Genomic DNA, 25,618 nt, shown 5'->3' with positions numbered 1-25,618 from the left:
TGGCTGAGTGCTCAAATCTCGTCTTTTTTATGATTAATTTGTTAATTTTTTTAAAAGATGTGACACATGTAGGACTTGCGACAAATGCCTGCACTGAGAAGAGAAAATTGAGCAACAGTACTAGCAGTTCAGAGCTATGCTGTATAGAGCAGAGTAGCGAGGACTCTAAGCTGCACTTATAGTTTGGAAATGTTTCCTTCAATTACTTTGGGCTGGTCAAAGAGACTCTCAGAACCCATGATGCAGTGGGTTTAACTGCTGTTCCAGCAATGAAAATTTTGGCCTTATCTTTACAGTCTAAGCTAACCAATTAAAACTGGTTTTGTATTCATTTTTTTCAAGGATTGGACTGGGTATAATGGTACCTGTCACACCCACAAGCAAAGCAGCCGCACCTGACAGTAAAAAAGGTCAGGGATAAAGGCAGCACTGTCCCGGCACAAGGTTGCGAAATCTTGCAACGCATCTCAATCGATCTAAGCCTGTCCCTGACCACTGATTTCGCCTGCCTCTCTGTGTTGGACGGAATCCGGGATGACCTCACCCACGCTCGGGTCTGAACCACCTACCTCCTGTCTCCCATCCCTGACTGTGACAGAAGATTCCGCCATCTTAATGGACGCAGCGGAGTTGGAGCGCCTGCAGAAGACGGTGTCTGCGTAGCAGGTACTGCTAGGTTCCCACGAGCAGATCCTATACACACTCCAAGCGCGGCCGGTTGCTGAACGCGCCCAGGGGAACATCCCTGCAATGGCGGCTGAGGATGCCCCCAGCGCCGCATCCGCAGCGTCCTCTGCGTCATCAGAAGCCACCACAGCGAATGTACCTGCGACGACCCCCTGGCTGGCCACTCCGGACCGGTATGACGGCTCCCCAGAAAAGTGTCGGGGTTTTCTCCTCTAGTGCGAGCTAATATTTGCGAGCCAGCCGCACGTCTCTCAGACAGAGGCTAGCCGTGTCACACACCTGACTTCGTTGCTGACCGGACCTGCACTGGACTGGGCAACAGCAGTTTGGCACAAACGTGAGACCACCACCTATGAATGTTTCCAGAAGCAATTTCAGGTGGTGTTTGACCACCCGGTCTTGGCTCGCCTACCGTGGGGAAGGCTGGATGTTGGACTGGTTTATTGAGACGGCCCTCCTGGACCCCTCTGTGGCACCAGACGCCCTGGAACCCATGCAACTGGGACAAGGGCACCTGACCCCAGAGGAAAGACAGCGGCGAATCCAGGGCCGTTTGTTTGTACCTCTACTGCGGAGGGTCCGGGCACTCTAGAGCCGACTGCGCCACCAGATAACCTCCCAGGGACCTCCGCCAGAGATCAGAGGTGAGTGCCCTATGTTGCTCAGATGCCCAGGTGACGGTGCCAATAGCGGTGTGTTGGGGAACTGCCCGGGTCCAGGCGAGAGCGCTAATAGTCTCCAGGGCTGCTAGCTGCTTCATGGATGCAGACTTTGCTCAATGTCAGGGCATCTCAGTGCGGGCGTGCAATGTCACCCTATGAATCAGCGCCCTGAACGGACAGCCGTTGGGCACCGGAATGGTGGAACGACAGACCGAGGCATTATGCATGTGTGTGGGGGCTTGTCACATGGAGGAGCTCTTGTTCTTTCTGATTCGGTCCCCAGATACCCCTATGGTACTAGGAGTCACCTGGCTAGTGAAACATGATCCGGTTTTTTCATGGAGCACTGGGGAACTAGTGACGTGGGGACTGCAATGCACTCACTCATGCCTAGCCCTGCCGTGCTATACCATCTTCGTGGAGAGCCCAGACACCGTGGTGATGGTAGCTATCCCAGCTGAATATCAGAACCTTGCTGAGGTATTTAGTAAAAGCAAAGCCGCCACGCTTCCCCCGCACCGACCTTGGGACTGTGCAATCAGTCTGTTGCTGGGCACCACTCCACCTCAGGGTAGAATCTACCCGCTGTCGCTGCCTGAACAAAAGGTTTTGCAGAAGTACGTGTCTGAGGCTTTGGCCTCCGGGATCATTCGGCCATCCACGTTACCGGCTGCAGCGGGCTTCTTTTTTATAGAGAAAAAAGATGGGGGGTTGCACCCCTGTATTGACTACCGCGAGCTGAATGCTATCATGATAATGTATCCGCATCCCCTGCCACTCATTACCGTGGCACTAGAACAGGTCCACGGAGCTCGGGTGTTCACAAAGCTTGACCTGCGTAGGCCTATAACCTGATCCAGGTCCAGGAAGGGGATGAGTGGAAGATGTCTTTTAGCACCTTCCTCAGGCATTATGAGTATACTGTTATGCTGTTCAGTCTGTGCAACGCACCATCAGTGTTCCAGGTGTTCGTCAACCATGTGCTGGGGGACCTAGTCCACCACGGAGTCTTGGTATACCTCAACGACATCTTGATCTATTCACACACCATGACCTAGCATGTGCGGCTCATGCGCCAGGTGCTACAGAGGCTGCTTGAGCACGGTCTTTATGTTCATGGTGGAAGTAGATGCCTCTGAGGTAGGAGTCGGACCAGTTCTTTCTCAGCGGCAGGGTACCCCACCAAAACTACACACGTGTGCCCACTTTTCCCACAAGTTGACCCAGGCCGAGCGCAATTACAACATTGGGAACTGTAAATTTCTCGCCATAAAGCTAGCCCTGGAGAGTGGAGGCACTGGCTTGAAGGCGCTGTGCACCCGTTCCTCGTGCTCACGGATCATCGGAACCTCGAATACCTGCAACAGGCTCGGCGTCTGAACCCGTGCCAGGCCCACTGGGCACTATTCTTTACTTGGTTCAACTTCACGGTGTCTTACAGGCCTGGGAGGAAGAACATCAAGGCCAATGCCCTGTCCCGTGTATATGATAAAGACCCAGGTCCGAGGGTCTCCGGACCCATCATACCTGAGCAGTTGGTACAGGCCCCGATCCGATGGCAATTGGAACAGAAAACCCAGAAGGCTCAAGAAGGGGACCCCGGGCCAGCGGACAACCTGCAGGTAAGACATACGTTCCTGTGGCTCTCAGACCTTCCCTTCTACAGTGGGCACATGATTCACCAGCAGCAGGGCACCCAGGCCCCAGACGGACTTTCTCCCTCCTCCACGGATGGTATTGGTGGCCCTCCATTCGGGAGAATGTCCAAGAATATGTCGAGGTCTGTGAAATGTGTTCACAAAACCGGTCGTCGACCCAGAAACCGGCAGGCCTGCTTGAGCCCCTGCCAGTCCCAGCACAGCCCTGGTCCCTTATCTCCATCAACTTCGTGGTGGACCGTCCCACGTCTCAAAGTAATAGCATGATCTTAACCATTCTTGATCGATTCTCAAAGGCCTGTTGCTTGGTGCCATTGCCACAACTCCCATCTGCCCTGTTTCATCATGTCTTTCGCCTCTACGGTCTCCCAGAGGATATCGTGTCAGACGGAGGGCCGCAGTTCACCTCCAGGCTGTGGAAGGCGTTCTGGCGTAAACTAGGGGTGTCCATAAGCCTAACTTCGGGATACCACCCACAGGGCAATGGGCAGGTGGAAAGATTACATCAGGAGCTGGGCAGGGTTTTTCACAGATACTGTGGCCAGAAACAACACCAATGGGCCTGTTTTCTTCCTTTGGCCAAATATTCCCAGAATTCGCTGCCCCATACCTCCACAAGTCTCACTCCGTTTCAGTGTGTTTAAGGATAGGAGCCGCCCATAAGGGGAGGGGTTCCTGTCACACCAACAAGCCAAGCAGCCGCACCTGACGGTAATCAAGGCCAGGGATAAAGGCAGCGCCATCCCGGCACAAGGTTGCGGAATCTTGCAGTGCCCTGGCTAGCATATTCAGTGTTTAATCCCTTGTACCCTGTTCCTCGTTCTTGTGTCTACCTGGCTTTCGACGTCTGCTTGCTTTCCCTTGTTCTGAGTACTGTCTTGCGTCATGGACCTACGCCTGTGCCTGACCACCAATTTCACCTGCCTCTCTGTGTTGGATGGAATCTGGGATGACCTCACCCGCGCTTGAGTTCGAACCACCTACCTCCTGTCTCCCGTACCTGACTGTGACAGTACCATTCCAGTTTCCCACATGCTACAGACAGCACATTGACAGGAGTGAATTTATCATTTCCAGTGTGGAAGCATTAATGATATTAACAACTGTTTCAGAAAAAATACAAAGTTATGGTTTGAGAATGACATCGGGTTCTTCTCTTTAATTATCGCTTTACGGGAAAGTTATTGTTTTGAAAACAGTAAAATGACTTCCTACTGCAACAAAATAAATACAAAAAGCTATTATTGATGCAAAGGTGTATGGTTGATAGTGCATAAGATGAGTATTTTTCTTAAAAATAAAATGCTGTAGACATACAGAACCTAACCTGTCTATTAGTCACAATGTTTAAAAAAAAAATAAATTTAAACCTAAAACACAGCTATCCTTATATAACTTTTAACTGAATTGTTCATATTACGAGGGGCACGGTGGCGCAGTGGGTTGGACCGGGTCCTGCTCTCTGGTGGGTCTGGGGTTTGAGTCTCACTTGGGGTGCCTTGCGACGGACTGGCGTCCCGTCCTGGGTGTGTCCCCTCCCCCTCCAGCCTTACGCCCTGTGTTGCCGGGTTAGGCTACAGTTCCCCGCGACCCCATATGGGACAAGCGGTTCAGAAAATGTGTGTGTGTTTGTATTACTTAAGGGCAATGTTCCCTCTAATCTCCAACTCAGCATTTGCACAATAAATTATTTCTGGGCAACATTTTTAGACACTGCTGAAATATGTGCACCATGAGGACGAAGTTAAAACATCCACCGCGATGTAAAGGATCAGACTATAAAAAGAAACAGTATCAGCGAGAGCAGCAAGACAAAGACAGAAACCGTGTACAGTGGACAGAGAGCAGCAACAGCCACCAGGAATTTACACTGTCTGTCCATTACAAGGGGCAGCAGGTGGCGTAGTGGTTGCAGCTGCTGCCTCCGGATTTGAAGGCTGCAGATTTGAGTCCCACCTCCTGCCGTAGTACCACAGAGCGAGACTTTTACCTGGAATTGCTTAACTAAAATTGTCCAGCTGTGTAAAGAAGTAAATTGTAGGTGGCCTGATGTATGTCCTGTGTTTGGCCTTGAGTGCACTCCGGAAATGAACCAAGCGCACAGCTTACTGGGAGCATTGCTTAAGACCATATCTTTTTACCACATGTAACTAAGATTATGGAAAAGAGTGGATTGAAAACTAAAACAGACCTGCTATATTCAGAGAGTTTGTGCAGAGAACAATGTGGTGAAGAAAAGCATGACTATTACTGCAGTGAAAAGGGAGTAATTCTGGATTTGAACAGCGGTTTCTTTATCCCTGATTTAAATTTAGTTTTAGAGGACTCCAAATATGGGCCTCATGAAAGATGTACCATTAGAAGTGGTTAAAGTATGAGACCTGTGTGTCGGTCCGTGAGGAACAGTAACACTTGTCTGTGAGAGTGTCTCTGGCTGTCACTCCTCCGTGGTGGCCGTCTTCAGCACTGAGTCCTCACCTAGGATCTTGCACAGCTCATTCAGTCTCTGTTGCATTTTGGGAATGCCTGCCAGCTGGGCCTCCAGACGCTGTTTCTCCTCGGTGAGGGAGAGTCGGGTGGCCGTGTCCAGTTGCTCGAACCGCCAGCCGCCCTCTCCGTCAAACTGCAGCAGGTGCGTGTGGTACTTCCTGGGGGGGGGGGGGGAGAGAGAGAGAGAGAGAGAGAGCAGGTAATGTAGGCTCAGTCAGGCTGACGCTCATGACTCTGCCACACGTTACTGGAGCTGCATTCTGGTGTACAATGCCCATTTGCTGCTCAGTCAGTGGATGCGGTGCTACACAGTTCCAAAAGGTGACCGTGTCTAATTCCAGCACGTTGCTGTGTGGCCTCTTGATCATTGGGGCTCGGCTGCAGCAGCTCTCAGGCCCTTGGCTCATTCTGAGCACCACAGGCTGTGGCTCAGAGAATTGATCTGTCTGTCAATAAGCAACGTCATTTGATGGTAAATGCTGTGGGACATGAGAGCGCACATGGGCAGATCTACCAGAGAGAAACCAGCTCACTGGTGGAGGAAGTGTGTTGGTCGCACTGAGGGGGGTCTAATCACACACACACACACACACACACACACACACACACACACACACACACACACACACACACACACACACACACACACACATTTTCCGAACCGCTTGTCCCATACGGGGTTGCAGGGAACCGGAGCCTACCCAGCAACACAGGGCGTAAGGCCGGAGGGGGAGAGGACACACCCAGGATGGGACGCCAGTCCGTCGCAAGGCACTCCAAGCGGGACTCGAACCCCAGACCCACTGGAGAGCAGGGCCCGGTCCAAACCACTGCGCCACCGCACCCCCCGGGGCCTAATCAACTTGACCAAAAGCAGCCCATTCAGTAGCCTTTACTCACCAGAGAGAAGGCCTGTGTGTGATGGACAACAGGGAGATCCCAGCATCCTTTGCAGCCTGGAATATCTTGCCCTCAACGTCAATGCTGACGGCACTTGTACACTCATCCAGTAGGGCATACTTGGGCCTGAGCACAGGGAAGGGCCACACACACTCGATCAGCTCTCTCTTTCTGGGCACAAATCATACTTGCAGTGTCATGGGAAGAAATTTTGGTAGTGCAGTAATGTAGTGGGTAGTGTTACATGTCCTGTGCTGTGGGTTTTAGATGTGGGTTCAAATCCAGCTCAGTCTGAGTAGATTTTGCATATCCTCCTTGTGTTCATGTAGGTTTCCTCCAGGTGCTCCCGCTTCCTCCCACAGTCCAAAGACAGGTGTTTCAGGTAGTATGTGACTGAGTGAATGAGTATGTATGATTGTTCTGCAGTGGACTGGTGTCCTGTCCAGAGCGTACTCTGCCTCACATCCTACACTTCTGCTGCAGACTCTGGACCACCATGACCCTGCACTGGACAAGCAGTTACTGATAAAGGACAGATAGGTGGACTAAAGAATTGCTGTTGTGGATAGAGTGTTCCTTGTTCCATGTGACAAAACACACTGCTTCACAGAGTAGAGCACAGGTTACCCAGGCAAGGCAAAGACTCTCCTTACTTGTGGTAAAACATGCGAGCCATGCCCATTCTTTGTTTCTCTCCTCCAGAGAGGACATCCTTCCAGTCCATCACCGCCTCCCAACCTGCAGACCAGACACACACACACTGTTGCTGTTTTAGAGACAGCTCTCACCTGACGATCACCTGAGAACATGTTCCCACTGATACTTTCACCTGAAACTGTGAACTGTGTAAAATTAATCTAGTTAACAGACAAAAAGAGGAACCGCTGAGAAAATGTGTGGGACACAGCACTCACTCTGGGGCTGGTAGCTGGTGTACACCAGCAAACTGCAGACTTTCTTATTGCAGTACTCAAGCCAAGATGAACACTTGGCAGGCTTCGCGAGAACATCAAACTCTGGAAATATCCTGTTGGGCTACTCAAATAAATGTCTCATAACCCAAACTAAGACCCCAAAGCATCCTGCAGAAGTAAAGAGCTAAACGGGAGTGCTGCATGCACAGAGTACAGTAATCAACTCCATTGGAAGTTACCGATCCCAAGGGATTATTTCACAGTAGCCGTGGTTGGTTAGAACGCTTCCACACATTTGCGAGGAGGTGGCCTTGCAGGGGCAGTTTCTTCCATGTACTGTCATCCCTTCAACACGCACTCAGCATTGCAACTCTTGGACAGTTATTCCCTCCCGCACTGCACCTCCTTCACGCGTGACAATGTGGTTGAGGTTCACGATGTCCAGGATGGCCTCCAGGTCCAGGTCGCTGTACCCTTTCTCCTGCATGTCCTCCATTGAGTCTGGGTAGATCACTTGGTCCCGTAGGGTTCCGAGGGACATGTAGGGCCTGTGGATGACCAGTGGTAGAAGTTTAGCCAATCTGGATCTTACAAGGACAGGAGGGTTCTACAAAAATTCTTAACTTTTCATTTTAACATTTATCAACCTCTAAGTCAGGGTTTCATTACATTCCATGATACTGTAGGTCAATAACCATGAATGTTTGAGAAGTACAGCACAATTCTATGGAAAAGCGAGATCCCTTGATTTATTCATGGCTTAAATTCAGTCAAAAATCAGAGAATGTGATAATGAAGTAAACATTTGCTATAATTTGCCATAAGACATTTTTTTCTGATTTATTAACAGCTGCTACAATGCATGGTCTCAGCATCCCTCTATTCTGGAAACATCAGGTTGCATGGATGGGAAACTAGTCTATTGCAGGAATTTTATTTTTTTTTAAAATCTTATATTATCTATTAAATTAATCAGTATTAAAAATAGAATGCCTTTAAACCTACTGACAATAAAAATATATGAGCCCCATAACCTTGTATTCAGTGTGTTCTGTGTGCATTCTGCTTTACTGCAATAGAATGGTGTCCCATCCAGGATCTGCCCCTCCTAGCCCAGGGCCCAGGAATTCCTACATAGACTCTGTATGACAGCGACTCTAACAAAGACAAGCAGCTAACAAAAGCAAGTGAGTAAGTTTTCTGCTTCATACATGCAAGTATCATGATATGTTCCTGGTACAGGAGTGTAATGAAAGACTGTGTGGGGAGAATGTACTAAAAGTGTTTCACCTTAAGTACCAACTACGTGTCTTGTGACTGAGGACAAGAAAACTTTCAATGAGGAAGCAACCAATTCATGACAAAAAACAGGTGCAAAATTTTCCAGCATCAAGTCACTTTCATTTTGCAATCATGGAATTGTAATAATAGTAATATACCTCTATGTTTTCCTCCTGTATCTTCCATCTTTATGTATTTGCCTTTGATGTGTTACAAGTCATTACCCCTGAAGGACAGAGCTGCTATGATGTAAAACAAATTTCAGAGAAAGTTATTTCTGTAAGTCTTAGACATACCTGTAATACGTAAAATATATGCTGAATGGAATCGGTCTTGCACCACTCTGTTTCTGTTCTGTTAATTTTTATTCTGAGGGCGTTTGCTGCTAACTAATGGCAAAAAGTAGAAAACATGCCATTTTTGCACTGTGGAAGAGAAATTTTTCATAATACAGATGCATCCAACTATCTGATCACTGTAATGAATAGGAAGAATTCACCATTGCAAAACTGTTAACAAACAGGTTTTTAATACAACTGGCCTCAGACGCAGAGGTTCTGGTGCAAAGTCAGGTCAAAGTCAGCAGTAGCTGTGGCAAGCAACATGCTCTCCAGCACTCCATCAGTTAGCAAGGGGTTGAGACCACATAGCCTCTCCTCTTATTGATTGGGAAAAAGACAGGCCCCTTTTGTACTGGCTTTTCATTCACTTTTGCATCTTCATGCATAAAATATTTACTCCTCTCTTTGCGCTGTGGCACCTGGAGGTCCTAGTAAATATTTCATGGTTGTGGGCTTTGGTTTCCTTCTAGTAGTGCTGGCAGGGGTGCAGTTACTGATTCAGGTTACCACTGAAGCTGCCTGACCCCAGGACCCAGTGGGTCCTGGAAAGACGCGGGTCATCTGTTGGCTGGGATTTTGGATGGTGAGTGGTGTGCTGCATGTACAGTATGTGTAAAGCGTGGATCTAAGTGGAGCTCCAGACCTTGGTGTGGTGGAAAAGGAGGCAGACACATATAGCACTCTCACCTCTGAGGGATGTAGAACATGTGTTGTGGGCTGGGTTTGTGAAGGAGACCACCATAGACAGGCCACAGCCCACTGAGAATGCGAAACAGGGAGCTCTTCCCACATCCGTTGGGTCCCGTGATTAGGAGGTGCATCCCTTCTTCGACCTGCGGATAATTGCATATACACAGACACATGATGAATGTCAGAAAAATGGCTCTACATCAAGATGAACAAAGTCAGGCTCAGTCCTCACCTTGAAGTTCAAGCTGGACACAACCATGTCGCCATTTGGAGTGATTATGGGGACGTTTTCACATACAATACCATTGTCCACGTCAACAACCTTCCCTGTTGAAACATCAACACACTCTTTTCAATGCGGTCAGAGAAACAAAATCATATTACAAAAGGATAAATGCTAATCTTGTTAATTAAACATTTTTTCCAGTAACTGCATGAATGGATATTATGCACTAATGTTACAATAAATGCAACTAATTATGCCTTTTCTGAGTATACAGTAGCACTTACGTTTATGTTACTTCATTTATCAGATGCTTTTCTCCAAAATGACTTCCACTGAACGCTATGTAGTATTATCAGCCCAAACCTTATTCACCAAGGTGATTTACACTGCACTACTTACAATGGGTCACTCATCCATACATCAGTGGAACACACTCTCTCTGTGTCACTCACACACTATAGGTGACTTAGAGTCACCAATTTACCTGAACAGCATGTCTTTGGAATGTGGGAGGAAACCGGAGGACCTGGAGAAAACCCATGCAGACATGGGGAAAACATGCAAACTCCACACGGACTGAGCAGGGAGTGAATTCACACCCTCTTACACCACCCAGGTGCTGAGAGACAGCACCTACTTGCTATGCCACCGTGCCACCAGCACTTATCATAAAAAATTAACTTGTGAAACATAGAAATAGTTTCTGGACAGAGTAGATGCTCATGGATGCACATCAGTAACATTTAATAACTTCAAGGATTTTATCCTAAGTGTAAGGAAGTAGCTCCTTATACAGATGTTAGAGCACAAATTAGATGTACTCTAAAAGTGAGTTCTTATAATGTCAGCGTGTGCTGTTTGCTATTAAAAACATTTATCCTTGTTGTGTTCTGCTGTACTTTGTAACAAGGCCAATCCATTCTTGCTGCTAACAGCAACTCGCCATGTGGTATTTTACCGTTTATCTCCAGAGGGCCATCAATGTGCATCTCTGATTTGGCTGCAGTCTTCTTCTCCCCTGTAGGTGCCTGGGACAGTGTAGATCGCCTGTACACACCTTTCTGCACCTCATCAAACACGAGGAACATGTTGTGTACGCGGGCTGTGTACCCTGCCAGCTCGGTGACCTGGGGGAGCAAGAGCAGAAAGCATCCAAGTACACCTGTCACATACTTGATGGGTCAAGCGGTCACTGACACCACGAGCCGTGGCACAGAATGAGGAAATCCAGGAACCCCAATAGCATTTTTAGAAGATGGTTAATGACTTCACAGAACAGGCCACAGAAGCTGTTTTGTACTCTGGCTTCATGGTTGAACTCAACACAAAACACACATCGGCGATGACCGGTCCCTTCCAGAATCCCCAAGGAAACCCGTGATTTAGGGAAACTCATTCTTTTTTCCCTTGAAAGTTTAATTGCTTCAATTACTTCACCAGCATTCTGACATTAACAGAACCACACGGTCTCACAAGCAGCACTGTGTGTAGCGCGCAGGCGACAGGTGATGACCAGCGCACTGACTAATTTTTGGTCGGAAAATATACTTGCTCTGCAAATTGGGCACTCAGTGTCAGCAGAGAAAAAGAAAACAGGAATGCCCCAGAGCCTTGTGGGGGAGTATCTCCGCTAAAGAGAGAAAGCAAAGCAGAGGTGTAGAGGTCAAACAGCCTGTGTCTGTGTCAGATACCAATACGTACAAAGCCAGAGGATGTGAGGAGTGAAGTTGAATTGTCTACCACAGAACCAAAACAGAGATACATCATGTCTCATGAAGGGCCTTGGAAGAGACAAGCAGCCCGTCTCAAGGGGGCAGAGCCCCACACAAAGTTTCACACTCAAAAAATCTGACTGATAGAATAAAGACCAGGAAATAAGAAAAGTGTCCCAGGTTTCTTTGTTTTCCCAGCACAACAGTTTGTGTGCTTTCTTTCCAATTGGCAATAAATATTTATATATGATGCACGTTACTAAATAATACATAAGAATCATAGCGAGCAATTACTAGATCTAATTCAGGGTGCTAGGCTGCTTCTCTTATGGCAAGAGGTTGCTGATTCCATTTACTGAAGCGTTGTGCTCGCATTCAGGTTCTTCCACTGGCCACTCGGTATGCGGCGAGCGTGTGAACCTGCGCCAGTCAACGGTCATGTGCAGCTCACTGCAGGAGTCCTGCTGCATGCTAAACAGATGGTGGATTATTCACAAGTAGGCCAAGCCTTTGGGCCACATACCCATCCTAATGCCACCACAGCGATGTCACTGAGCGCTGTCCTCTCAAGCAATGAGCTCCACGCTTTCACTGCATCGCCAGCTGCTTTCACACCACAGCCAAGGAGAACGGGCAGAATTCACAGCTGTCCTATCCTGAACTGACCTCGACGGGCAGGCAGCTCAGATAACAACAATCAGGCATTTTTTTTCTTACATCCTCAACAAACTAGAGTATTTTTGGCATCTGAGCATTGTGGTTTATTGTAAGCATTTCTGAGAAGGTCCTCAAAACATCCAGTGTCTCTATCCTTAATATTGTAATTTAGAGCTGTGGATCCAAAGTCTGATGAATATTGACGACTTATAATCATACCATAAACACATCAATTTGTTTGACAATAGAGTGGCCCTGCAGCGCTGCTGTGCTGACCTGCCTGATGCTGGAGCAATGCATCTGAGGCAGTGGTTTGGGTCTCTGTGTGTGTCTCTGTGTGTGTGTGTGTGTGTGCGTGTGCGTGTGTGTGTGTGGAGAGAGGCTTCTGTGTAAAAGTTGCTTTCATTCATCACAATGAAGCTGAAATCGGTGGATTTAGCAAATTGTGGCTCCAAAGGAAATGAATGGGCAGCTCGATATTTTTTTGAAGCTCTAAAAATAGAGGTTGTCATCTGGCTGCTGTGCCTCTGTGCCCTTATTGCCAGACCGCGCTGTTTTTACAGCAGCAGTGCTCATTGCATTGTGCCAAAGACATCCTCTTAGTGACCAGCTTTGGTGGTATTACGTGTTTAAAAATAATTCATAAAGCTCAAAATTCTGATGTAACTCTCTATCGTCTGACAAATAAATCAGTGACACTGGCTGTCCTGTGTGCAACTTTTTCTGCACAATTTCAGAAAAAAAAAAAACTGCCAATGTAAACAGATACACACATTTGAGATGAACTGTTCTACAGGTGGGAGACTCTGTGCATGGTGATGACCTTCCTATTCCTTTTGTTTGTGCCAAAATATTACTAGGAGATGGGAAACGGTGCAGATAGCTGACAACAATCCCTCATCAGACATTGTAAGGCCTCCTCTTCAATTTACATATTCATTGTGTTTGTGGCACACTCACATAACATGTGCTAAGAACAGTCTTCTCACTTCTGCTTAACTTCTCTCTCCAACAGCATAGCGACACCTCCAAACCTTACAAATGTGCACTGATCAACTGCAGGCCCAGTGGCCTGAGTCTGGCAGGATCTCCAACTCTCTCGATGGCACTAAGCCCTCAGAAAGGAGTGAAACTGGATCAGTAACTTGAATCAAGCGGACATGGACAAGCAAAGCAAAAACCCCCTGGACGTGACGCTCCAGGACCATGACCAAAGAGCCCTGATGTAAATCATGACCAAGCAGAGGCAAAAACTCTGACTTCACCTCTTTGTAGGAAGACATGATCCTCTCAATGGCGTCCGCCCCCGAAGCCAGAAGGTTTCGTGCCGTGGTAAACGCCTCGGTCCTCTCGCTCACCAGCACCTGCGTCTGACCGTCTGCGAGCTCTTAGACAGAGGAGACAATCCGGGGGTCACTCGCAGTTCGGAGACTGATCTTCTTTCCACATGAGAACAAGAGAAGCACCAGAGCCATTCTGAAAGCCGGTGGCACCGCAGGCCACCAACACTATTCACAGTGCCCTGTGTGTATGTCTAGGGAACGCAAAGAAAGAGCCATTTCATTTATCTTACCTATTAGCAAGAAAGAGGCTACAATTCAGACAGAGGCACTAATTTTTCCTGCTCCTTACTATGGACCATCGAGGCCACTGGTGCAAAGAGATGTAAATGTCAAGCTAGGAAAGCTTTGAGTACAATGATAGTATATGAGTGTAATTACAATGTAGATTGAGTACGGTATAATGTTTTGTGATATTATTATTATAATAAAAATTAGTATTATTAGCTCATTATTTAAAGATCAATTGGGGATCATTCCTTCGGGTAACTTGCATTCTACTGATCTGGGTAAAATACAAACACCTAGATTGTTGCATGCTCGTCAGATCTGTGATAAAAGATTAGAAATGAAGAATATTTTTATTGTTACAATATACAAACATGTAAAAACTATTTACTCAGCGTGACAAAATGTCATAATTTCTAATTGCACCTCCTCAGATGATTCTCAAAAGCAGATATGACCTTAAATTTTGAGATTGCTCAGAAATGATTTCCGCCTACAAGTTTAAAAGTCACACACTGGTTTTCACGTGTCAGTTACACAATGATGGGCAAAGGGAACAATGTGGAGGCTGCAGCAGGAGCACTGCTCCACATACACATGTCATACACGGAATTTACCTAGAACTTCCTACAGCAGAATACAGTGAGACAATTTACGTCAGCAGTTACTGTACAATTTAGGGTTGTTGCATTGTAACCTTAGAGCTAGAATACAAAGTTACGTTCAATTTTTAAGTAGGCATATTATGATAATTAACATATTAATACAAACAGATACCTGTTACAGTACTGGATGGATGTCTGGGGTCTTTAAAAACACAGTTTGCGGCAGTAACATAAAGCACACTACATGCACCGGATACCCAAAGGACGCACCGTTGTCTGCGAAGCCCGTGGCGGTGATGATGGGCACGGCCACCATGACCAGTCCGCTACCACTCCACACGTATTTCATGAGGAACTGCTCCAGCATAATGTACCACAGGCGCTTGGACAGGATCAGGTTCATCTGCTCTGCCAGGGCCTTGTAGCATTTCTGCAGCTGCCGCATCTCCACCTGGTACAGCAACACACAGCATGAGGGCCCCGTGCCACACGAGCGTGGTGACGAGTCAGGGGGTGGGGTGTCAGGGCAACCCTAAGGGCCCACAAAAAGAATCTATAGTTAACTTATTTTATTTGAAGTGGGGGGGGGCAGGGCAATATTCTTTTAGGGGGCCCAGAATTCCTAGCTCTGACTAGTCTTGGCGTGAATTTCCCCACAGCCTGGGTGGATCCTGGTTTAAAAATGAGTTCTCAGGTGAAAGGATTCCTTGGAACATCAAGGGGGAAAGCTTCCTTGATGAGCTTCGACCGGACTAAAGAATTTACATTTATTCATTTAGCAGACGCTTTTCTCCCACGTACATCTCATGACATAGAAAATACAATGTGTGCATTACCTAGGAGAAAGAGACATAGCTGCAGATGTGCGATTCTTAAGTACAGTCAGTCTGTTTCCTTCATATGCACCGACATTCATCACACAAGTGATGAACTACGAGATGCATGTTGCGACTGCAGCACACTCCACAGAGCACAGCGGTTCAATTACCCAGGACACGGGGCCGCGGGACAATAGTACATGAGCTTGCTTGGCCCCGCCCCACTGCGTCACACTGAGTACGGCTATTGGGCAACACCTGGGCGCGTAGGCACCGGCGCGCGCGCGCGCGGCTCGACTCACCGAGTGTCCCCTGTAAAAGGCGATTTCCTCTGCGTTGGCGATGATCCGCGAGTGCACGTAGCGCAGGTGGCCCTTGCGATGCGCCTCCTCGGCCACGAGCTTGCCGAAACGTGGCGAGCAGGCGCGCAGCACCTTGGCCGTGACGAACACGACGAGCCCCGCGAGCAGCGTGGGGCCCCCGGCGTCCGCGCCCCGGGAGCGCGCCGTCTGTATGAGCGTGTACGAGGTGAGCATCACGTCCAGGATGGGCTTGGTGAGGTTCGAGTAGAGGTGCGCCACCGACTGCGAGAACATCATGATGTCCTCGGTGAGCGACTGGTCCGGGTTCGCCAGCCGGCCGTCCATGTTGCTCACCTTGTAGTACGTCTGCTCGGTGAAGTATGTGCGGTACGCGTGCTCCACGAGGCGCGTGCGGAGGGCCAGCGCGAGCTGGCCCTCGAGGTAGCGGATGGCGCTGTTAACGAACGTGGCCGGAATGGCGATGAGGAGCCACTTGATCAGCTTGAACACGAAGCTCCTCGGCTGCTTCTCCACGATCGTCTTCACGATCTTGCCGTCCAGGCCGGCCACGTAGATGGAAAGGAAGGTGCGCGACACCAGGGCCACGGAGTGCAGGCACAGCAGCCCCAGCTCCTTGCTGATGAGTTTTGGGAAGAGGATCTTAACGAGCTCCGCGATCTGCCTCAGGAAATCCGCGTTCACTGCAGGAGACCACTTGCCAGGCGCAGCATCGGGCGCCGGGGGCAGTAACAAGCCATTGTGCCCCGCCGGTACCACGCTCATCGCTTGGCGGTCTCTCCGCCGGCGGACGTGCCTGCAGAGGATGGGGTACAGCGTCTTCGCCCCGTAGGCAGCGGCCACCATGAAGACCGCTCGCCTCGCCGCAGCGCCGCGGTCCCACCTCACTTGAGACGAGGCGTGCAAAATATTGGACATTTTTCCCCGCAGCGAGGCGACAACTTCAACCTTGTCAGCGATGTCTCCTGACGCTCTTTATGCTGTCCATCTGGAGGGCGCGGAGCTGCTGCGCAAGGCCAAAGAACGCGAGAATCCCTTTCAAGTGGAGATGAAGCCAGACGTTTCGCGGGGATCACAAGCGGTGCGCGCACGGATGCTGCGGTGCGTAGTGGGCGGCGCTCTGCCGTGGCCACGCCACCAGAGACATCTGATTGGCTCTTTACCTCCTCGATGCAAATACAGTACTGTAAAATTGCGGCGCGTGTGTGTGAATGACAGAAAGTGTGTTTCTCCTGGTGTATGCCTGAGACCAAACTTGCAACGAGTCAATCTACCATTGTAAGTCACCTGTGGGCTGATACTCCTACGTATTGCTCATCATTGAGAAAAGCGTCCCAAGTTACATTTACAGTTTGGTTGACACTTTTTTTTCTCAAAAGCGAGTTACAGTTACACAATTTACCCTGAGATGGAACAATTTGGTAAGCACCTTGCTCAGCGGTACTGTAGCTGGAGTTGGGATTCGAACCTGCAACCTTAATAAACTTTAGATTGCGTTAGAACTAGGCGGAAGAGAAGACCATCGCGCGCCTCCTTTGGCCAGCCGTCACGAGGACGGCTCGAGTCGTCGCGCTGCGCTAAGGTCCGCCTGAAAGAGCGCGGCAGGCGCGTCACCTCGCGCCACACAGAAAGCTCAACACGCCACGGCAACACGGGTGGAAAAAGTAGCTAACCTGACGTGGCTGTAGTTAAACCTTAGGTTAAACTGCCAATGGAACAATATTAATATAACAATATTAATATTATATAGCGATGTAAGTGCTGATGTTTTCGTTTAATAACGGTTTTCCTGTAAAAGTGTAGTCAAGGTAAAAAAACAGCGACGCGGTGGCTACGAAGAAGCTAAGGCTGAGATGAACTGGGTCGGAGGTTCCCGGTACGATCAGTACGGTACAAAAAATGAACAATAAACTAAATATCCATTTCAGTACATTATAAATGTACTTTTTTACCTTTAAACATCTCTTAATGCATACACATATTTCAAAGCTAAAAGGAAATATATATACTCCTATTAGTATTACTAATATTAAACTTTAAGGTATTTTTATATAAATATGTTTCTATACTAATAAATATTTTATCTCCTAGGAACCGATTAATGATAAAAAATGACGCTCGGAAACAAAAGGTAGGTCATATTCCCATAATATCCGTGTTAACAGGATGGAAATAGTAATATTCCTGCTACTCATAATTTATATGTCCTCCGACAATTTTTTTTATTGTGTAATTTATGACTTTAAGGAGTTCTTTGAAAAGAAGAGGGTGGAGAAGAAGATGCAGGATTTAGGGTTACCAGGAGCTCCTCAGGGACAAAGTGGTGGCAGTTTGGACCTGCTGACCTTGTTTATTGTAAACCAGATTGCAGCCAAAAAGGAGCAACACAGCAGCATCAAACATGGTGACATCTCAGACATCTTCCAGCAACATGGAGCTATCCAGCATAATGCAGTTTAAATTTGCATGTATTAATTTAGCAGATGCTTTTCTCCAAAGTGATGTATAACTCATTGAAGACAAGTACATTTCACCAAAATGACAGAGATGTGATTCTCAAAGTAGTCAGTTTGACTGATGTCGCTGTTTAAACCAGCATACATGACATGGGTAGCTGCATGCAGAATTGGTATAGCATAAAAAATTTCACATCAGATAACATTAACTGTAGCATTACATGAGTAACAGCATATAGAAATAATATGAAATACAAATGTATTTTTGAAAAATGATATAATAGGAGATCTGGAGAGAAGTGAGCCTGAAAGGGATATATTTTGAGACGCTAGCAGTCTGGTTAGGGTGTAGTGAGGTAATGGGGAGCAGATTCATCGATGGTCTTGTAGACCATAACCAGAGTCTTAAATTTAACCAGCTGTCCTGGTCAGAGTTGTGGCAGTACAGAATCTATACTGAAAACACTGCTTGCGAGATGGTGGGGTACACCATGGCTAGGACACTAGTGTATTGGAGAGTAGCCACACGCAAACACATTCAGACATTACATACAATTTACAGCACTGAATTCACCTGAACTGCTCACGTAGACACAAGGAGAACATGCAAACTCCACCCACACTGAACTGGATTCAAACCTTTATCCAAATTACTCAGGCACTGTGATGCAGAAGAATTACCCACTATGCCACCATGCCTCGTACTAAAAGTCTGTATCCCTCTAAAAGTTAACTTCATTTATTTTGTTAATTCCTTTCACAATGATTTACAATGGTAGACAATCATGGTTTACAGCACTGGATATTGTGTCCTTATGAATCCAGGTTAAGCAACAAGGGTGCTACAGCACGTACAGGGATTTGAACTGAAGACCTTCAGCTTAAAAGAGTATAGACCAAGCTATGGAAGCTTTACTAGATATAGGGTAATTTTGTTTTTGCCATATTTCCAGTGCCATATTATAATAAGTGACCCCAAACTTTTTAATTTCAGATACCCCAAAAGTGGCCCATGCAAATAAAGCAAAGAGAGTCCAGAGATCTATAAAAGAAGGCCCCATAAATTTACCCATGAGTCCGTGCTCTCCTTCCCGCCTGTGTCTTGGAGAAAGTCAGCCTCACTATGGGTAAATTACAGCATTTATACAATTTATGTTCTTGAGATTTGGTGAGTTGTCACTTTTCCAGCCAAAAAGTAGTTTCTAGGCATTTTGTTAATTTTATAATTTGATTGTATTCCATTTTATTTTTAGCACCCAGGGCACAGTGTTAAAGAGCAGCAATTTCAGACCTCAGACACAGAGTTATGGACATGTAAGTTAAATATATTAACGTTAAAGCTAAACATTTAGTGTATGTACACTAAACCTTTTTAAACAATAATATTTAATTTAAGATATTGTTAGAAGTGCATTTATTCTGTAAAGCAATAACACAGTCAGCTCTGTCCTTCTTCTCGCTACCAGCTCTCACCTGTTTTGGAATCCAGCTTCTCTGATGGCAGCATTTCCGATTACCAGTGTCACCCGGCAGATACGTTGAGTCCCTTCTCATTGACTGCATCTGACTCCTCCTCTGGAGTGTTTAATCTTCAGCACAGGCCTGAGGTGTGAGGTTCTCCCTCTCTAGAAGAGCACTCCATGTGCAATACAATCAAGTACCGAAGAAAATCAAAATACACAGTATGTGTACTGGGAAAATAATAAAGCTAAAACATTGCACATAAGTTCCATTTACAGTAGACTTCATCTTACTTAAGCCAGTGGTATGTCAGGTCTAATCTACTTTTATCAAATAAACTTAACATTGTCTATATTATATATTGTTGAAACTGCCCAATTTTAACACTGTACTCACATAATATTCATTAACTATAGTACTTGTTGACAGTCTCTTCCTTTCTCCCAGCTGAAACAGAGAAGAGACACAGTCACTGCATCCAGGGGTTCTCAGCATATCCAGAACAGCTCAGTAACCAGAGTCCAGTTTGGAAGCATGGAGTCAAAGTCAGTGCTAATTTATATAGAACTTCATGGTATTATCTTGTGTCTTATGGAAAATTAAGTGTTTACATGACCTATGCAGTTATTTAGGGGGGAGAGGGCTTGCCTTGCAAACATCAGTAGGCCACCGCAGTTTCATTCATGAGACTGGGGAGAACCTGGAACAGATGCTTTTCCTGGACTTTGACGACAGAGGTCACCTGCCTTTTTATGGGCTTTGTTTTTTCATGCATCACTTTATAACAATTTCAAATTTGCAATGTGTCATATTTAATTTGTGTGATTTCTCTTAATACCTGAAGGTATTTGAAAATGCTTTTTCTTTTTAACAGCAGGCCATTTTGAAAGTGAAAACTTTGAGACCAACATTAAAGGAAAGTCATCCCCTTATTCTGCAGTGTTTTGGTGAGCTCTCTGCTGCTGTGGTATAGAACAAAGACAACAAATGTGGCAATACCTCCATTTGTAATGACAGCTTTTCTGTTTTGTCTTTTAAAGTGATCTGAAAGAATCACAATACACATTTTCTGAATGTGATTTTTGGTCTCAGGTAAGAGTTACACTGCAAAAGCATTTACATTTATTCAGCACACGCTTTTCTCCAAAGCGACTTCCAATGAGCTCTATGTAGTGTTATCGGCCCACACACTTTATTCACCGAGGTGACTTACACTGCTAGATACACTACTTACAATGGGTCACTTATCCATACATCAGTGGAACACACTCTGTTACACACTATGGATGGACCTGAACAGCATGTCTTTGGACTGTGGGTGGAAACCCACACACACACAGGGAGAACATGCAAACTCCACACAGATTGAGCGGGGATGAAACCCACGTCCTCTTGCACCACTCAGGCGCTGTAAGACAGCAGCTCTACTCGCTGTGTCACCCATAAGCATTATAACATAAGTGAAATGAAATTCTGGATGCTGAATTTTTTTACTGTTTTTCTTAAAGCAGATTGGTCTTTAAAAAACAGATTTAAATAGTTTTTGTATGCAGAATTTTGAGTTATAGTTTTAAGCGGTTATCATGAGTCAGTAAAGTTTCAATATGTGGAAATGTCGCCATCTTGGGGAAAAATCAGTATACAGACACCCCCTCAACTTAGGGAAAGACCGTTCAACCTGTTATATTAGATTCCTCTTCCTACCCCACAATCCAAGATAGAGCAGCCAACCGTAGCCCAGCCTAAGCATTTCTTGTAAACATGGCTAAAAAAAAATTACACAATGTAATTCTATAGTAAATGTCAGACATATTAAATGCTGAGAATATTATTTTCAATTTCATCTCCAAATCAATTGCTGTACGCTCGTGAGGCAGTTAAAATTTTCCTTCTAGTGCATGTTTACCACCAGGCATTATGAATAATGAAATGGGTAAAAAATATGCAACAAAAAGCACTACACTAAGGAGATTCGTTCACAGCTCAGGAACTGGGAAGATGGAGCTTCCTGCCTTGTCTGACTATGCTGACTTGTGCTTAATGTATTTCACGTTTTGTATAAGCACTATCCGTAAATATTGTGTATGCCAGAAATTTTTTCACATAAATCCAGATTTACATGAGTCAAATTTATGTAAATAGAGGGGTGTCTGTAGTATTGTACATGAATGTATTATGCTGACAATAGAGCACAGCGATTCATAACTGGGTCCGTTCATTTAGTAAAATCACCCCGTTAGATGAATTCTGGTTTTGAGAGGGTGGAATTATCATTGTTTCTTAAAATGCCAGTGAAAATTCAGTACCAAAACAAAAGGTATGTTTATGCACAAGAGTGATAACAGCAACATATTTCAAAAATTTGCAACAAAATGATTTCTAGCTTGTCTTTTAATGTTTTATTTTCATGAATTCATTGTCAGAATCCACTTGTCCAGTGCAGGGCTACAGTGGTCCAGAGCCTATAAAACAACATAGGGATTGACATGGTTTACCCAAGGCAGAGACATTTTGATTTGGTTCATAGATTTTTATACTTGGTTTGAATTTTTGTGAGATAAAAGAGCAGTACTGTAAACATGAGAGGAAACATGCTCATTTTAAAACTGGCCACTGGCTGAAAAAAAGGTGACTGGTCACTATTATACAAACACTTTCTACAATGACTTATAGCCAGAATGCCGTTGTATTGCACAATAGAACCATTATCCAAAAATGGTATGTATTTTTTATAAGCCGTTATCAGTCTTTTATTGCACAGAACCCCATTAAGTAAGGACTGAGTAATTTGTAGTACTATATGCATCATTTGATGTGATCAAATAAACCCAACAAGGAACTACAGTATTTTACAGAATTAAGACTAGCCCTGTGTAGCTTGGGAAGTCTCCCCGAGAACAAATTCACTTTAAAGTAGCAGATGATGGACTTTACATTTTGTTGTGCTTGTGTGGTGTTAATGCATGTGTTGTTTCCACTTTGGTATTTAAAGCAGGTGCCTGAAAGCACACAGTCATTTGAACCATGTAAGTTAAATTTTACACATATTGCTGTATTTTCTGAAATGTAACACTTTTCTACTCAAACAAAACATTTTATACTCTACAGCATGCTGGAGACACAGCAGTGGAACTCCAAGCTATTCTTCCAAAGGAGACATCCTTAGTACAGATTCAAATGTAAATGTTTTACCTTTAACTAATTTACTTTATCAATTACTGCTTCTGACACTCAGTAAATGATCTACAATGACATTGAATTCAGAGTTTAAGGAATCATTCTTGAAGGAATTATCACAGTTGTACATTTTATAGAACCCGTACCAAAGAACAATGCCAAACAAATCTTCCCTTGCTTACCTACTGTCTCTTGCAAAGAAAATGTATAAACCCCTGCGCATGAATTTCCTTCTGCACTAAGGATGAAGACCAGTGCCAGAGGAAAAGTGAGTCATGGAGAGAGACCTACTCTTCAGACACCTCCACCGGCCTACTGTCTGCAGTCTGCTTACACGGGAAGACTAAAGGCACTGCGTATGATGTACTACAGGTGAAGAAGACAACACCCAACAGTCGGGGGGACCAGCAGAACCCATTATGTACTGGAGGTATAAAGAGGAAGAGAGGTGATGACCCTTTGGAGGTAGCTTCTCTCCAGCCCGGTACACTGTGCTCACAGGAAACCGAGATGCAAGTGGAGAATTCCCACATTATGACAAAGGAAACAGGAACACAGACTGACAGGGCTTTGACAAGACACACATCTGATATTTCAGTGCAGTGCAACTTGGGTCAGGAGTGTGACAAACACATGGGGACAGAAAGAGTCAGTCTGCCTGCTGTTCCCCATGAGCACATCACCACCACAGACATGCCCACCAGGGGGAAACTTGCTCAAGGTGACAACCTGCTGGAATCGGCATTTTGTGCTCCAGTTCCACACAGGAACGGAGCTGAGAAGTATCCGCAATGGAGGAAGTCCTCAGCAGGGGCGCCATGCCACCTGAGGTGTGGTGTGACAGGACAGACTTCCCTTTGCAGTGAAAGAGAGGTCCATCACATTTCTGATGAGCATGCTGTCCTGAAGAGCAGCACAATGCCCCATCTAAAGCACATCATTGTAAACAATACTGAAGGTGAACAAGAATTAGATGCAACCTCTAGGACATTAGTTTTCTAAGATATAAAGCTTTTCAGCATTGTCTATGCATTTTACTTACAGATGCTTCATAACAGAGATGATTCTGTGATGAGAGGTTCCATAGTATATGAATCCATTAGCAATCATTACCATACTTATATGTTTGTCTTCCAGAATGGAGAGGGGAACTGAAAACAGAACGAACTGAAGGAGCAGAGAACACAGTACAATCAGCTGGGCTCAGTGCACACGTGCTACACGACCCTGCTGAAGGTGTGAATGAGGCGAGCAAAGACGAGCTTGGAGCTGACGGGATGACATTCACACGTTCCGAAGAGATGGTGGTGCTGCAGAAGATAGCTAACATACTCTTAATGCTGAAAGAAAAGAGTGGCTCAAAGTAAAGGAGGAAAGAGGTACACTTCTGGACTGATTGTGAGCATTCTGGTGTTAGAACTTAATTCAACATGCTTTAACTCGCTGTAAAGCTGCAGGGAGTTTGCAATATTAGGGAAAAAAAGTCATTTTGTGGACTCATTTTTTATTAAAGCAAAACCAAACAGTGATTTGTTGTTCATTTACATACTCAAGTTAGATTTCATGAATAAAGTTTTTATACAAAGATAAATTCTAGTAAAATATACAGCAAAAACAAATTTACTGCACATAACTCATTTTACCTCACCAGCAATTCATAACCTGTGCAAACATTTTTAGTGCTATTGGTTTACATAAAAAAATTGCACTTTGTTTACTTAAACATTACATCTCTCCATTCTTTAAAAAGATATAAATACAACACAATGGGCTGGTGCAACCTGAAAATCTCTTATCAGTGTTCTTAAAGCACAATTCATTAAATACCATAAATCTCAGACAGTTCATATGGAATACTTAATCACATTGCACATGATTTTAGAACTGGTCTTTACTTGAATGGAACGTGTAGAAAATAAACATGTAGAAATAAACCTGAAGGCAACACATTTCAAAGACATGGCTATTTAGAATAAGAATTCCTTTATATGCTTTATTAAGTTTGAATATTTTAGTTTTAATTATTTTAGTTTAACTCCCAATCCATTACTAAATATTACCAGTTATCACAGGGACACCCGTACCCATGTCCTGCTACAACTAACAGGTTACATTTTAAATTCTACCCAAAATTGCTTTCTTTTGAGGTCCTTGCAGCTGCTTGACACCTATGCTGTTTTAATCTGACAATGTTACAGTGCATAATCCCAGAATCTCAGAGATAAACTATAGATTATTGATCACAAAGCATTTTAACGGCATTATCGGCAGTTTTCACTATTGGTCGGGAAAAAGCTGTTCTGCACTGATGGATAATGTTCATAGTAATTTCACTTAGATCACTGATTAAGTAATTCAGCACAAGATGGGCACTAAGCCCTAATACTTGACTATAGAGGTTTAAACTGCTACCTAAAGATGATTGTCATTACCGTACTCCAGGTTAAAAAAAGATTACAAATTACAAAACCAGAAGATTACATAACCCACTCTCCTATTTAAAGAATATAATATGCAGTTTGGTTTTTCCACACAGCCAAAGGAAGGCTGAAAAAAATGTTAAAAATATTTAAGATTTTTTTTGAGACCAAAAGAATGTTAGTGCATGATTTCATTTTCTGCAATGAGTTCCAATTTATGTAAACATTAACTTTTTTGTTGAAATGAAAGCACACTGTAATACCCTTAACAAAAATGTCCTTCTTGAAGCTTTTGTGAAGAGCAATGGTCCCACACATTCATACATCTTCATGGTTAGTTAGCAATGGGAAAACTACTGCAACTGAAAAAGAATTTTTTTTTTTTATTAATCATAAGAGTGAAATGGAGTAATTATCAATTACAGATGTATGAGCAATACTTGAGTAATAGTTTCTTTACCGAATAGCATGGGAGTAAGTGCTGACTGTGCCACATTACTTACTTGTATATATGAAATTCCGCTCTGTTGTTCCAGGATTCTGTGCAACTGGACCAACTCCACACGAGACTAGAA

At 45.1% G+C, this 25,618-nt stretch overlaps 3 protein-coding genes across 15 annotated transcripts; 2 read left to right on the top strand and 1 right to left on the bottom strand.

Annotated features, from left to right (window-relative positions):
* The first annotated feature begins 750 nt into the window (after positions 1 to 750).
* Positions 751 to 4,156, top strand: LOC108927223 (uncharacterized). Its single transcript, XM_018740360.1, has 3 exons — positions 751 to 883; positions 1,136 to 1,331; positions 2,791 to 4,156. The coding sequence occupies exons 1-3, from the start codon at positions 751 to 753 to the stop codon at positions 3,272 to 3,274; spliced, it is 813 nt and encodes a 270-aa protein (XP_018595876.1). The 3' UTR covers positions 3,275 to 4,156.
* Positions 4,157 to 4,580: 424 nt separating this feature from the next.
* Positions 4,581 to 16,460, bottom strand: abcd2 (ATP-binding cassette, sub-family D (ALD), member 2). Its single transcript, XM_029248680.1, has 10 exons — positions 15,512 to 16,460; positions 14,662 to 14,842; positions 13,484 to 13,605; positions 10,808 to 10,976; positions 9,856 to 9,950; positions 9,621 to 9,766; positions 7,714 to 7,859; positions 7,051 to 7,135; positions 6,398 to 6,523; positions 4,581 to 5,655 (listed from the first exon to the last, which is right to left on the bottom strand). Exons 1-10 carry the CDS (start codon positions 16,445 to 16,447, stop codon positions 5,445 to 5,447), a joined length of 2,217 nt encoding a protein of 738 aa, XP_029104513.1. The 5' UTR covers positions 16,448 to 16,460; the 3' UTR covers positions 4,581 to 5,444.
* On the top strand, positions 16,413 to 25,467 carry redic1 (regulator of DNA class I crossover intermediates 1). Of its 13 annotated transcripts, none has more exons than XM_018740385.2 (15): positions 16,413 to 16,630; positions 17,621 to 17,660; positions 17,777 to 17,933; positions 18,980 to 19,112; positions 19,239 to 19,299; positions 19,452 to 19,592; positions 19,894 to 19,991; positions 20,071 to 20,183; positions 20,321 to 20,393; positions 20,487 to 20,538; positions 22,439 to 22,472; positions 22,555 to 22,625; positions 22,867 to 22,995; positions 23,381 to 23,581; positions 23,761 to 23,834. In XM_018740385.2, exons 1-14 carry the CDS (start codon positions 16,488 to 16,490, stop codon positions 23,450 to 23,452), a joined length of 1,317 nt encoding a protein of 438 aa, XP_018595901.2. In that variant the 5' UTR covers positions 16,413 to 16,487; the 3' UTR covers positions 23,453 to 23,581; positions 23,761 to 23,834. The 13 variants fall into 13 exon arrangements, with proteins under 13 accessions (XP_018595901.2, XP_018595894.2, XP_018595893.2 ...); XM_018740379.2 differs by lacking the exons at positions 16,413 to 16,630; positions 23,381 to 23,581 and adding exons at positions 16,643 to 16,807; positions 17,328 to 17,405 and having other exon boundaries at positions 22,867 to 23,071; positions 23,761 to 25,467; XM_018740378.2 differs by lacking the exon at positions 23,381 to 23,581 and having other exon boundaries at positions 22,442 to 22,472; positions 22,867 to 23,071; positions 23,761 to 25,467.
* Positions 25,468 to 25,618: the final 151 nt, after the last annotated feature.

Source organism: Scleropages formosus, chromosome 2 (genome assembly GCF_900964775.1).
Source record: "Scleropages formosus chromosome 2, fSclFor1.1, whole genome shotgun sequence".
NCBI classification, from domain to species: domain Eukaryota; kingdom Metazoa; phylum Chordata; class Actinopteri; order Osteoglossiformes; family Osteoglossidae; genus Scleropages; species Scleropages formosus.
The sequence above is the reverse complement of the archived record's forward strand: the minus strand, read 5'-3'. Positions and strand labels throughout refer to the sequence as shown.

Excerpts from the sequence above, each read along its gene's own strand:
- redic1 (XM_018740377.2), top strand. The coding sequence starts at position 16,488 with ATGTCTCCTGACGCTCTTTATGCTGTCCATCTGGAGGGCGCGGAGCTG. Across the intron at positions 19,113-19,238 it reads GAAAGTCAGCCTCACTATGG|CACCCAGGGCACAGTGTTAA; the intron begins GTAAATTACAGC and ends TTTTATTTTTAG. Across the intron at positions 19,300-19,451 it reads AGACACAGAGTTATGGACAT|CTCTCACCTGTTTTGGAATC; the intron begins GTAAGTTAAATA and ends TCTCGCTACCAG.
- abcd2 (XM_029248680.1), bottom strand. The coding sequence starts at position 16,447 with ATGTCCAATATTTTGCACGCCTCGTCTCAAGTGAGGTGGGACCGCGGC. Across the intron at positions 13,606-14,661 it reads CACGGGCTTCGCAGACAACG|AGCTCGCAGACGGTCAGACG; the intron begins GTGCGTCCTTTG and ends CCTCTGTCTAAG. Across the intron at positions 10,977-13,483 it reads TCATGTCTTCCTACAAAGAG|GTCACCGAGCTGGCAGGGTA; the intron begins GTGAAGTCAGAG and ends TTGCTCCCCCAG.
- LOC108927223 (XM_018740360.1), top strand. The coding sequence starts at position 751 with ATGGCGGCTGAGGATGCCCCCAGCGCCGCATCCGCAGCGTCCTCTGCG. Across the intron at positions 884-1,135 it reads TGACGGCTCCCCAGAAAAGT|ACGGCCCTCCTGGACCCCTC; the intron begins GTCGGGGTTTTC and ends TGGTTTATTGAG. Across the intron at positions 1,332-2,790 it reads ACCTCCGCCAGAGATCAGAG|GCCTGGGAGGAAGAACATCA; the intron begins GTGAGTGCCCTA and ends GGTGTCTTACAG.